This window comes from Mirounga leonina, unplaced genomic scaffold (genome assembly GCF_011800145.1).
Source record: "Mirounga leonina isolate KUSES-001 unplaced genomic scaffold, KU_Mleo_1.0 Mir_94, whole genome shotgun sequence".
NCBI lineage: Eukaryota > Metazoa > Chordata > Mammalia > Carnivora > Phocidae > Mirounga > Mirounga leonina.
The window spans coordinates 42,960,842-42,973,080 of NW_023270855.1; the positions used below are offsets into that span (position 1 = coordinate 42,960,842).

Here is a 12,239-nt window from a genome sequence, read left to right on the forward strand (position 1 = left end):
TGGCCTGGTGGCCTGGCCTCCTCGTGCTTTGCCCACCCCGGCCCCACAGCCCAGCCCTTCCTCTGGTGTCTGGTCTTCGTGTTTTGCCAGCATTTTGTTCCCTCTTTCCAGAATTCCTCCCTCCCCACGCCCCAAGTGAACACCTCGTTCTCTGACCTCCTCTGTCCCTGCAGGCGAGTACGAGAACAAGGGGCTGATGATCATTGACGAGGAGGAATTCCTGATGATCCTGAAGCTCAAAGACCTCAAGAAGCAGTACCGGGCTGAGTATCAGGACCTGCGTGACCTCAGGGCTGAGATCCAGTACTGCCAGCACTTGGTGGATCAGTGTCGCCACCGCCTGCTCACGGGTGTGCCATTTGGGAAGGTCGGCCGGCCACCTGATGTCCCGGGAGGCAGAGGGCAAGGCCACCACCTGGGTTCTCGAAGCGGCTTCAGAGCTTCTCTCTGACAGCTGGGGCTGGACAGGGGCTTTGAAGTGTTTCCAGGACTCTGAGAGCTGGAGAGGGAGACAGGAAAGGGTGAGACCCTAGAACAGGAAGCAAAGAAGAGGGTGAGCCTGTGACAGGCACACACACCGGCTTTACCTGCTTCCTCAGGGCCTCCCCAACACCTCACAGTGCTGTCTTCCTGCCTCCTTGCAGAATTTGATATCTGGTACAACGAGTCCTTCTTCATCCCTGAGGACATGCAAGTGTCGCTGAAGCCAACTAGTGGCATCCGGCCAGGCATGGTGCCTATCAGCAGGCTCGTGGCTCTGGTGAGTGGCACAGGGGCCGGCGTGGGGACAGTGGATGAGCACAGGTTGGTGGGCAGTACCCTTTGTCCTCTGTTTTCTCCACAAACATGGCCGTGTATAGGCTGCTCCCAGCCTCTCCCACGGCTGGCCCAGGCAGATGGACAGGTCCAGGTCTCCCCAGTTATGGAGGATGGGGACACAGAAAACATCACTTGCTATTGCCACCTTTCTGGGGTGGCTCATCCTGCCCAGGTGGCAGCTACAGGATGTCTGGCAAATATGGGACCGGGGGTTGTGAGCTACCCTGCATGGGGGTTTACAAACCCTGCAAGGGGCTGCCCTGATGCCCCCCCGCCAGGCCCTGTCAGGGAAGTTCCTAACAATGGCAGGCGGAAGGGACTATGCTGAGTTGAGCCTCCCCTAGGGAGAAGATGACCAGGACAAGTTCAGCCAGCTGCAGCAGATGATGCTGCCAGAGGGCCCTGACTCCATCTCCTTCTACAATGCCAAAGTCAAGACAGAACAGAAGGTAACTGGGCAGGGGGCGGGGGGGGGGGGGGTCATGTCTCCAGGAAGGTGGGGCCTCAGAGATCACATTATTAGGACACCCAAGATCACACTTCCCACTTTGGAGAGGCAAAGAAGGAATATGCCAGCCAAGGGAAATACAGAGTCACCCAGAGTCAGTGGGTATCTTCTGCCAACTCTACAGAGTCCTAGATTGGGTTAAATCCAGCAGGGGCCCTACAGACCCCGAGATGGTTATTGGGAGCTAAGCTGGCCCATGTGTGGTTCACAGCCCAGGGTAGGGTCTGGGAATCTCCTGAGACCACTGGGAATCTCCTGAGACCACTGGGAATCTCCTGGGACCACTGCCTGTTGGGGGCCGCCTCTCCAGTGGGGGCCACCACAAATAGGAGGCAGGGGACAGAGAACCACATGCAGCTGAGGCAAAGCTAGACAGGGTGTTGGCCACAGGCTGGGCCTGCACTCTCCTCCCTAAGCAGGTTGGGCCAGAGCAGAGAGGCTTGTTCTGAGGCTCATTCTGGAGCCAGAACACAGAGAGCCCATGGTGTGCCCATAGGCTATTCTTTTTATTTTTTTTAAGATTTTATTTATTTGAGGGGCGCCTGGGTGGCTCAGTTGGTTAAGCAACTGCCTTCGGCTCAGGTCATGATCCTGGAGTCCCAGGATCGAGTACCGCATCGGGCTGCCTGCTCAGCAGGGAGCCTGCTTCTCCCTCTGACCCTCCCCCCCTCATGCTCTCTCTCTCTCTCATTCTCTCTCTCAAATAAATAAATAAAATCTTAAAAAAAAAAAAGATTTTATTTATTTGAGAGAAAGAGCATGAGTGGGGGTGGAGGGGGAGGGGCAGAGAGAGAGGGAGAAGCAGACTCCCCACTGAGCAGGGAGCCCAGTAGGGCTCTATCCCAGGACTCTGAGATCATGACCTGAGCCTAAGGCAGATGCTTAACCGACTGAGCCACCCAGGCGGCCCCCACAGGCCATTCTTACACAGCAGGTAGCAGGTGCACATGGGGAGATTGCCAAAGGGAGCACATCCTTTAAAAAATATAAATACAAATACCCAGTCCCCCATCCTCTCTGACAGGGAACCCCTGTCACTTGTTTCTTGTGTTCCCATTGCGCATTGTGCTGTATCTTGCCTTTCCCACTAAATAGTGTATCCTGAAGATCATTCCATTTCTTTTTTTTCTTAAAGCTGTATACTAGTACTCCATTGTGAGGATGTATCAAAATGTACTTAACCCATCTCATATTGAGGAACATTTGGGCAGTTCCGTTTGTTTACAGTACCAATATTGTGATAACCTTGTACAAGTGCGAATTCACATGAGTGAATATATGTGAAAGTTAAGTTTTGTAGAAGTGAATTTTTTGGTCACAAGGACATGTGTACTTATTTTTTTTTAAAGATTTTATTTATTTATTTGACAGAGAGAGACACAGCGAGAGAGGGAACATGAGCAGGGGGAGGGAGAGGGAGAAGTAGGAGAGGGAGAAGCAGGCTTCCCGTGGAGCAGGGAGCCTGATGCGGGGCTCGATCCCAGGACCCCGGGATCATGACCTGAGCCGAAGGCAGACACTTAACGACTGAGCCACCCAGGCGCCCTGGACATGTGTACTTTTAATGGATGGTGCCAGATCACCTGCTTAGAGCTGGACCCATCTGTACCTCCACAGCTTCACCACAAGATATATTATCCTGCTTTTTGTTTTTTTCCAATTTGAAAGGAGAAAATGGCCTCTCAGGGGAGGTTTAATTTATATTTCTGTTATTATAAATGAAGTTGAGCTTCTCATATGTTTAAGTGCCATTTTAATTTCTTTTCCTGTAAATTGCCTATCTGTATTTTTGCCTATTTTTCTATCGTTTTTTGGTCTTTATTCTTATTAATTTGTAGGAAGTCTTGATATACTGGGAAGATTGACTCTTTATGATATGAGCTGCAAATATTTTCCCGTTTGTCATTTCTATTTTGTGTTTAACTCTGGTTTGTTGTAGTTATTCTGTTGGGTTTTTTTAAAGATTTTATTTATTTATTTGAGAGAAAGAGAGAGCATGCATGAGTGGGGGGAGGGGCAGAGGGAGAGGGAGAAGCAGACTCCTTGCTGAGCAGGGAGCCCGACGCAGGGCTATATGTCTGTCTTTATGCCAGTACTATAATGTCTTGGTTACTGTAGATTTGTAGTTAGTTTTGAAATTGCAAAGAATGAATTCTCCATCTTTGTTCTTTTTTTTTCAAGATTGTTTTGACTATTCAGGGTTCCTTGTATTTCCATACAAATTTTCAGACCAGCTTGTCAGTTTATGCAAAGAAGCCAGCTGGGACCAGGGTTGTGTTGAATTTATAGATTACTTTGGGGAATATTGCCATCCTAACAATATTAAGTCTTCAAATCCATGAACATAGGCTATCTTTCTATTTGCTTAAGTCTTCAATTTCTTTCAGTGGAGTTTTGTACTTCTCAGAGTTTAAGTTTTGTACTTAAAAAAAAATTTATTCCCAAGTATTTTATTCTTTTTGATGCTATTATGAATGGAATTGTATTTTAAATTTCATTTTTGGATTGTTCATTGTATTTGTATAGAAATACAGTTGGTTTTTGTATAATGATTTGGTATTCCATCACCTTGCTAAACTCATTTATTTATTTATTTATTTATTTTTTGTTGAACTCATTTATTAATTCTAATAGTTTTTTAGTGGATTCCTTAGGACTTTATGCATATAAGATCATGTCATCTACAAATACAAATAGTTTTACTTCTTCCTTTCCAATCCGATGCCTTTTATGTCTTTTTCTTGCCTAATTTTCCTGGCTAGAACCTCTGGTACAAAGTTGAAATAAGAGGTGAAAGTTGCCATCTTTGTCTTGTTTCTGACCTCAGGGGAAGGTCAGACCTCACTCTTAAGTATGATGTTAGCTGTGGGGTTTTCCTAGAAAAGAAGAGTCGTAGAGCAGCACTTCTCACTCTGCCGTGCACATGAATCACCAGGCTGTTAGAATACAGAGTCTGACGCAGCAGCCCTGGGGCAGAGCCTGAGATTCTGCTTTTCTGATAAGCTCCTAGATGATGCCTGTGTGGCTAGTCCAGGGAACACCCTCTGAGCAACACGCTTTGAAGTTCATTATTAGGGGGCACCTGGCTGGCTCAGAAGAGCATGCAACTCTTGATCTCGGGGTTGTGAGTTTGAGCCCTGCATGGGGTGTAGAGATTACTTAAATAAATAAAAAACTTTAAAAAAATGAAGTTCCTTCTTAGAACCTTTCTTTTATCAGGGTGAAAAAGTTCTCTTCTGTACCTAGTTCATTGAGTATTTTTATCAGGAAGGGATATTAGAGCCTTATCTTTTTGAATACTGTCTTTTTATTTTTATTCTCTCTTCTAGGATTCTGATTAGATGCATATTAGACTTTCTCATTATGTCCTCTGTATCTCTTAAAATCAGTCATTTCTTCCAGCTCCTCATCTCTATACTGTAATTTGGGTAATTTCTTTACATTCCTGTTTCAGTTTATTAACGCCCTCTTCAGCTATGTCTAATCAGCCATGTCTAAAAATTCTATTTGGTTCTTCTTCAAATTTACTTGGTCATTTTTTTTTTAAAAGATTTTATTTATTTATTTGCGAGAGAATGAGAGAGAGAGAGCATGAGAGGGGGGAGGGTCAGAGGGAGAAGCAGACTCCCTGCCGAGCAGGAAGCCCGATGCGGGACTCGATCTTGGGACTCCAGGATCATGACCTGAGCCGAAGGCAGTCACTTAACCAACTGAGCCACCCAGGCGCCCTACTTGGTCATTTTTTATAAACTCTTATTTCATGCTTTTTTAAAAAAATAACTTTGAGATAGGGGTGCCTAGGTGGCTCAGTCATTAAGTGTCTGCCTTCAGCTTAGGTCATGATCCCAGGGTCCTGGGATTGAACCCATATCGGGCTCCCTGCTCGGCGGGAAGTCTGCTTCTCCCTCTCTCTCTCACTGTGTCTCTCTCTGTCAAATAAATAAATAAAATCTTAAAAAAAAAATAACTTTGAGATGTAATTTATATACCATACAATTCACCCATTTAAAGTGTACAATTCAAAAATAAATAAATAAATAAAGTGTACAATTCAGTGGTTTTTCATATACCCACAGTTAAATGCAACCATAACCACAGTGAATTTTAGAACATTTTATTCTTTGTTTTTTTACTTCTAAATATTTCAGTGTTTATTTTTTAAGAACAAGTACATTCTCTTACGTAATCATGATATAGTAGTTGAAATCAGGAAAATTAACAATGATGCAACTATATTATTTAATCCAAAGTCCATATTCAGCTTTTGCAGTTGTCCTAATGATGTCCTTTATGATTATTCTCCCTTCCCACCCTGTCCAGGATCCGGTCTAGAATCATGCATTACATTTAGTTGCCATGTCTCCTTTAATCTAGAACAATTCCTCAGTCTTTTCTTGTGTATGATTTTTATATTTTTGAAGAGTCCAGGACAGTTTTTTTGGTTGAATGTCCCTCAGTTTAGGTTTGTGTGATATTTTCTCGTGATTTAAATTCAAGTTAAGCATTTTGGGCAGGAATACCACAGAAATGATGTTACATACTTCATGGTACATCGTATCAGGAGGTGCCTTAGTCAGTTTGGGATGCTATAACAAAATACCATAGGCTTGGATCTTAAACAATAGACATTTCTTTCTCATGGTTCTAGAGGCTGAGAAGTCCAAGATCAAGGTGCTGGCAGATTTGCTTCTTGGTGAAGGCCTTCTTCCTGGCTTGTAAACAACCATCTTCTTGCTGTGTGCTCACATGGCTTTCCTAGGCATGTGTTTGTGGAGAGAGAGAGAGAGAGCTGTCTCTCTCTCTCTCTTCCTTTCTTTATAAGGACACTAAACCATCATGAGGAGCTCCACCCTCATGGCTTCATCTAAATCTAATTACCTCCCAAAGTTTCCCACCTCTTAATACCATTACAGTGGGGATTAAGGCTTCAACAAATGTGTTTTGAGGGAATAGAAACAGTCTGTAACAGGGGGCACAAGATGTTGCTTTGTCCTATTATTGGTGAGGTTAATTTTGATCAGTTGGTTAAAGTCACCGTGTATGTTGAATAAGAGGACCACAGGTCTTTTATTTTATTTATAAAATTTTATTCCTTGTTGTAAATTGTTTACAACATGCAAAGTGATTTGCATGGTTGGCACCATGAATTTCTCTCTTGATGTTCCAGACAAACCTTGCGTTTTCTTTCATTACTTTCAAAGTCTCAGATAAACATTTAAATTCTAAATCATTCAACAGAGGAATCCTACATTTCTGTAGTCAGTGTTACATTCTCCCACCCTCCCCGAGTCTCTAGGAGAACTCTCTGCATTAGACATTTCTTCTGTTTAAGACATGCCCCTGCACACGCTTTATACACAGATGTTGCACTTGAGCCATTCCATCTTACATTTATTTAAACCTTTTCACATATATTTTTACACACAAAATAGACAGGATCAGATTTTTCAAGGTCAAAACGTTTTCCATTTTGCTGAATTTCTCTCATGGTAGCTTTTTTTTTTTTTTTTTTTTAAGATTTTATTTATTTATTTGACAGAGAGAGACACAGCGAGAGAGGGAACACCAGCAGGGGGAGGGGGAGAAGGAGAAGCAGGCTCCCCGCAGAGCAGGGAGCTCGATGTGGGACTTGATCACAGGACCCTGGGATCATGACCTGAGCCGAAGGCAGTCGCTTAACTGACTGAGCCACCCAGGCGCCCTCTCATGGTAGCTTTTATTCATGTGTGTGTTTAAATCGTAAGTTCATATTTGATTGACCTGCAGCTGTCGGACTCCCGAGTGCATAAGTGCATTCTCTCCCCCCTGACAGTGTTTGCACTGCTTTTGCAGTTAGCCATGGGGCATTGCCAACGCGGGACCATTTTAACCTCCTCCAAAAATTCCAACGTGAGGGGCACCTGGCTGGCTCAGTCGGTAGAGCACGAAACTCTTGATCTTGGGGTCATGAGTTTGAGCCCCATGTGTGGTGTAGAGTTTACTTAAAAAAAAATATTACAACTTGAGAAGGGATTAATATCCAGAATATATAGAGAACTTTTAAAACTCAAAAATGGGCAAAGAATAGACATTTCTCAAAAGAAAACCTATAGATGGACAGTACACACATGAAAAGATGCTCAAGGTCACAAATCATTAGGGAAAGGCAAATCGAAACTACAAGATAACCACCTCATACCCATTAGGATGGCAACTAATTGAAAGCCAGATAGAATAACAAGTGTTGGTGAGGACATGGAGACATTGGAGCCCTCGTGTGCGTGCTATGGGTGGGAATGTAAAATGGTACAGCCATTAAGTGAAACACGCCAGTCACCACAAGGCAAACACTATAGGATTCCACTCACGTGAGGTACTTGGAGTCGCCAAAATCAGAGACAGGAAAGAGAATGGCGGTTCCAGGGGCTGGGGGAGGGAAGGAATGGGGAGTTAGTGCTTAATGGTTATGGAGTTTCAGCATTGCAAGATGAAGAGTCAGGAGGATGGATGCTGGTGATGGTTGCACATTAGGAATGTATTTAATATCACTGAGCTGTACACTTAAAATGGCTACGAGGGTAAGTTTTATGTAGTGTGTATTTTGCCACAATAAAAACACTGGGGGGGGCGCCAAAAGAATTCCAGTTTAATGTAGGAGCTTCAGTTCTAGTCCCCCACGCTGTGGGGGGTCTGGATTCATACCCACATTTCCAGTTGGGTTTCCCATTCGCTTGCTTACTGCCCAGTGTTTCTATTTCCACACACTTTTCCCGCCTGCTTTCTGAGAGCCCAGCAGTGCATTAATAGGGAAGAATTTGTGAACATTTAGTTGGTTTGGGGAGGGAGGGCCCTCCAGAGTACGTGTGTGCCCACACCTCTGCAGATAGAAACCTCTTCTTTTCTTTTTGAACCTAATTCTTGCCAGAAACTTTCAAGTGGGCCCTTGAAACATACATGTTTCCTTTTAAACCTGCCTGCCATACCCATTTTTTGGGGTGCCTGGATGGCTCAGTCGGTTAAGCATTTGCCTTTGGTTCAGGTCATGATCCCAGGGTCCTGGGATTGAGCCCCGCATTGGGCTCCCTGCTCAGCGGAGAGTTTGCTTCCCCCTCTCCCTCTGCCCCTCCCCCACCCCCGCTCATTCTTTCTCTTCTCTCTCTCAAATAATATCTTTTTAAAAAAATATGCCTGCCACACCATTTTAAAACAGTTTTACACACTTTTTTTTTTTTTTTTTTTTGACAGAGAGACACAGTGAGAGAGGGAACACAAGCAGGGGGAGTGGGAGAGGGAGAAGCAGGCTTCCCGCGGAGCAGGGAGCCTGACTCGGGACTTGATCCCAGGACCCTGGGATCATGACCTGAGCCAAAGGGAGACACTTAATGACTGAGCCACCCAGGCGCCCCAGTTTTACACACTTTCTTTAGGACAAAAGAATGAAAGGGGATGAATGGAACATATTTCTCACAGAATTGGGACTGGTCAGAGGGCATCCTTGTTCCCAAACTGATGTTTGCAGGAAGAATGATGGGGTGGATGTAAATGGCATGGCTTCTGAGCCTTAAGTCTATATCTCCTAATCAATTCCTGTTTTCTCCTCTTTTCTGTGTCCAGCACAATTACTTGAAAACCATGATGGGCCTCCAGCAGGGACACAGGAAATAGGGACTAATCGCCAATACCTTAAAGGACAAGACTCCCAGGAACCCCCGCCTGCTCTATATGGGCTGCTAAACCACCTGCCCAGAGCTCCAAATGCTCTGCTCCGAGGCTGGGGTCCAGCACAGAGAACTCACGAGGGCCTGCCTGCCTCCCAACGCAAACATCCTTCATAGGACACCCTTGCTCATCTTCACAGAACACTTTTGGTTTCAGTTCACTGTCTTATATGCAAGGACAGGATAAACTAGTTTTCCAGTCTGGACTTTTGATGCTCACTCAAGAACTTGCTTTTATTTCCTGTCCAGGAGGATGTCTTCCCTGTGTACAGGTGGGGTCAGAGCTGAGTCTCCTGTAAGAAGGTGAAAAAGTAGCTTAGCCACCCTCCTCCTGGCCCGGCTTTGTCCCACTGGCCAGCCCCTTTCCTTCTCTGGATGGACATCCTGGGGGTGAGCTGGGTCTGAGGAGCCCCACTTCTCACAGCTCCTTCAGGTCATAGGTTCATCAGGGCATCCTTCCTGTGCTCCTGAGCCAGTGAAGGCGGGAGGCCCTCCTTCCTCAGCTACCAGAAGACGAATGGGTTTAGGTGGAAATGGCTGAAGGGCAGATTTTTTTATCTCACAATAAGAAGAGGCTTAAAATGAGAGCAGTGTTACCATGAAGTTAGCAGGAAGAGCCCCACAGTAGGAGGCTCTCTGGCAAGGAGGTTACAGAACATGCACCGGATAGAAGGTTGAACTGGATGGCATTAGTCCAGAGACCGCGTGATTCTGACTTCAGCCCGTCAGTGAACAGATGGATGGGGGTTTGTGGAAGACAGAAAGTAGAAGAGCATCCTTAGGGTCTCTGCCCTCTTCCTTTTCAGCCCCTTTCTCTTTCACTGACTGATACACAATGATCCTAAAAGAGCTTTCAGAGACTTCTACTACGCCAAGGCTTCGCAGAGCAGCTTTGAAGTACCCAGCCTCATCCCCCTGGGTGACACACACGGGGACTGTCCCTGACCAGCACTAATGGTGTGCACACAGCCATGTTGGTCAGTCCTCATGTTTCCTTTGATTGTGGCCAAATAGACAAGTCTGCCCAGGCTCTGCCTACCCTCCCAGCTAGTGGAGGCCTTAGGCAGAGAGTTCGGATTCTTTCCTTTCTTGGCTGCCCCTGCTCTTACCAGGACTTATTGGGGGTTCCCAGGTCTTTGGGGCATCTCAGGAAAGAGGACATAGCAAAGAGGTTACATCATCTTGTTGGGGCCACAGGAAGCAACTGTTTGTGGCTTCACCAACCGCCTTTCCTTCTTTCCAGCAGGGCCACAGGCCGGAATGGCATGGCCCTGCGGACATCACTCCCTAGGATTCCTGGATGGCTAGTCTCGGGCCTGCTGGCCAGGGCGAGCTGGGCCTCTGTCACGGCAGTTGGGCACATTCGTCTTTAGCTCATTCATTACTACACAGGCCTCTTTGGCACAACGTGAAACAGGCAGTGGCCAGCATAGGCAGAGCCACAGGAATAAGCCAGGATGGTGCTCGGTAGATCACCCTCCACACAAACTCCTCATAGGAGCAGATGCTCCCAACGTGACAGGGAGCTAGGGGGTATCATGTCCACTCAGATGGGCCTGTTGTTCTAGAAACTAGTTCCAAAATCACCCCTGAGGGGACTTCCAATTCCATCGTGTGACAGATAAGATAACCTGACAACTCTACAAACAGAAATGCTGGCTCAAGTAGAAATTTTTATTTTTTATTATTTTTTAAAGATTTTATTTATTGGGTGCCTGCATGGCTCAGTCGGTTAAGCGTCTGTCTTCGACTCAGGTCATGGTCCCAGGGTCCTGGGATCGAGCCCCGCATCGGGCTCCCTGCTCAACGGGAAGACTGCTTCTCCCTCTTCCACTCCTTCTGCTTGTGCTCTCTCTCTCTGTCAAATAAATACATAAAATCTTAAAAAAAAAAAAAGAATACTTTAAAAAGAAAAAGATTTTATGTATTTTTTTGACAGAGAGCGCACAAGCACGGGGAGGGAGAAGCAGGCTCAGGAAGCCCGACGTGGGGCTCTATCCCAGGACACTGGGATTGTGACCTGAGCCGAAGGCGGATGCTTAAGCAACTGAGCCGCTCAGGCACCTCTAGAAATTCTTTTAAATGCAAAGCTAAATTTGCAGGAAAGAAAGGGAACTGCCAGGCGCTGGAGAATTGAAAACCCAGAGTGGTCAGCATTTGACCTGGCTGTGGCTGCAGGGGATAGGAAGGTGTGTGAGCGTGTTGCTGCCCGTGAGTCTTAATGTCCACCTAAGTGTGAGAAATAAGACCTCGGCCCATGCCCCATTGGAAGTTGGAAGTGGGACCCTCTGCATAAAGCTGGCACTTTGAAGGCTTCATCCTTGAAGAGGGAAGCTAGAAAAAGTTTCCCCACTTTTGGGGGAACAGGTCCTGTGAGAATTTGCAACCATGCACAGGTTTGGGATTCAGATTTACATGGTGTGGTCCAGGAACCACTAGGCTGAGGAGTTAGCCTAAAAATTAGCCCAAGGCTGAAACACTTAGCAGGATCAAAAAAAATCTGCACCTGCCCTTTACCGAGCCATACAGCATTCCCACAAAACCCTAGTAAACAGGAGCTCCAAAGATTAAGCACACATGCGTGCCCATGTGGAAACAAGCTATCGTAGTGGAGGCACAATGAGAGCATGATCAGATAAATTATTGAATAAAGATTATACAACATATGTGTGTTTTAAATAAGGACAAAAGTAGGAATATGATAAAGGCCATCCAAATCACAGATTTTTAATTTTTTTTTAAAGATTTTATTTGAGAGAGAGAGCAAGAATGAGAGAGCTCACATAGGGAGAGGGAGAAGCAGACTCCCTGCTGAGCAGAGAGCTGGACACAGGGCTTGATCCCAGGACCTGAGATCATGACCTGAGCAGAAGGCAGACACTTAACCAACTGAGCCACTCAGGCGCCCCGATCACAGATTTTTTAAAAAAGCATAACTTCTAGGAATGAAAAAATGTTCTAAAAGTTAAAATGACAGACTAGAAACAGCAAAAGAGAGAATTGATGACCTGGATGTTGGATCTGAAGAAGCTGCCTGGAATAGAGCATAGACGGATGGCAAGATAGGAAACTGAAAGTGTGGCTAAGAGACATGGTGGACAGAATGAGAAGCGCCAGTATACATGTAATCACAGATCCAGAGGCAGTCCCAGGGAGATCTTGTGCGCTCATCCAGTCTCCTGGCTTTAAGCGTCTATTCATATGCCAATTCTCAA

General features: G+C 45.7%; 1 protein-coding gene and 1 long non-coding RNA gene across 6 annotated transcripts in view; one reads left to right on the forward strand and one right to left on the reverse strand.

Annotated features, from left to right (window-relative positions):
• KIF9 (kinesin family member 9) overlaps positions 1 to 9,230 on the forward strand; it is a 48,897-nt gene extending 39,667 nt beyond the window's left edge. For both annotated transcript variants that reach the window (XM_034997275.1, XM_034997274.1), the window contains 4 exons: positions 174 to 350; positions 645 to 760; positions 1,164 to 1,268; positions 8,921 to 9,230. In XM_034997275.1, the coding sequence (XP_034853166.1) occupies positions 174 to 350; positions 645 to 760; positions 1,164 to 1,268; positions 8,921 to 8,971 (449 nt within the window). In that variant the 3' untranslated portion in view covers positions 8,972 to 9,230. The remainder of the gene's footprint in view (positions 1 to 173; positions 351 to 644; positions 761 to 1,163; positions 1,269 to 8,920) is intronic.
• Positions 344 to 12,239, reverse strand: part of LOC118005373 — a 52,365-nt gene continuing 40,469 nt past the window's right edge. The window contains exons 4-5 of one of the 4 annotated variants that reach the window (XR_004677817.1): positions 7,675 to 7,732; positions 5,375 to 6,082 (exon numbers count right to left, since the gene is read on the reverse strand). This is a non-coding gene — a long non-coding RNA (uncharacterized LOC118005373). Of the gene's footprint in view, positions 500 to 5,374; positions 6,083 to 7,441; positions 7,733 to 9,234; positions 9,318 to 12,239 lie in introns of those variants that run through there. The other 3 variants (XR_004677818.1, XR_004677814.1, XR_004677816.1) reach the window with 3 other exon arrangements.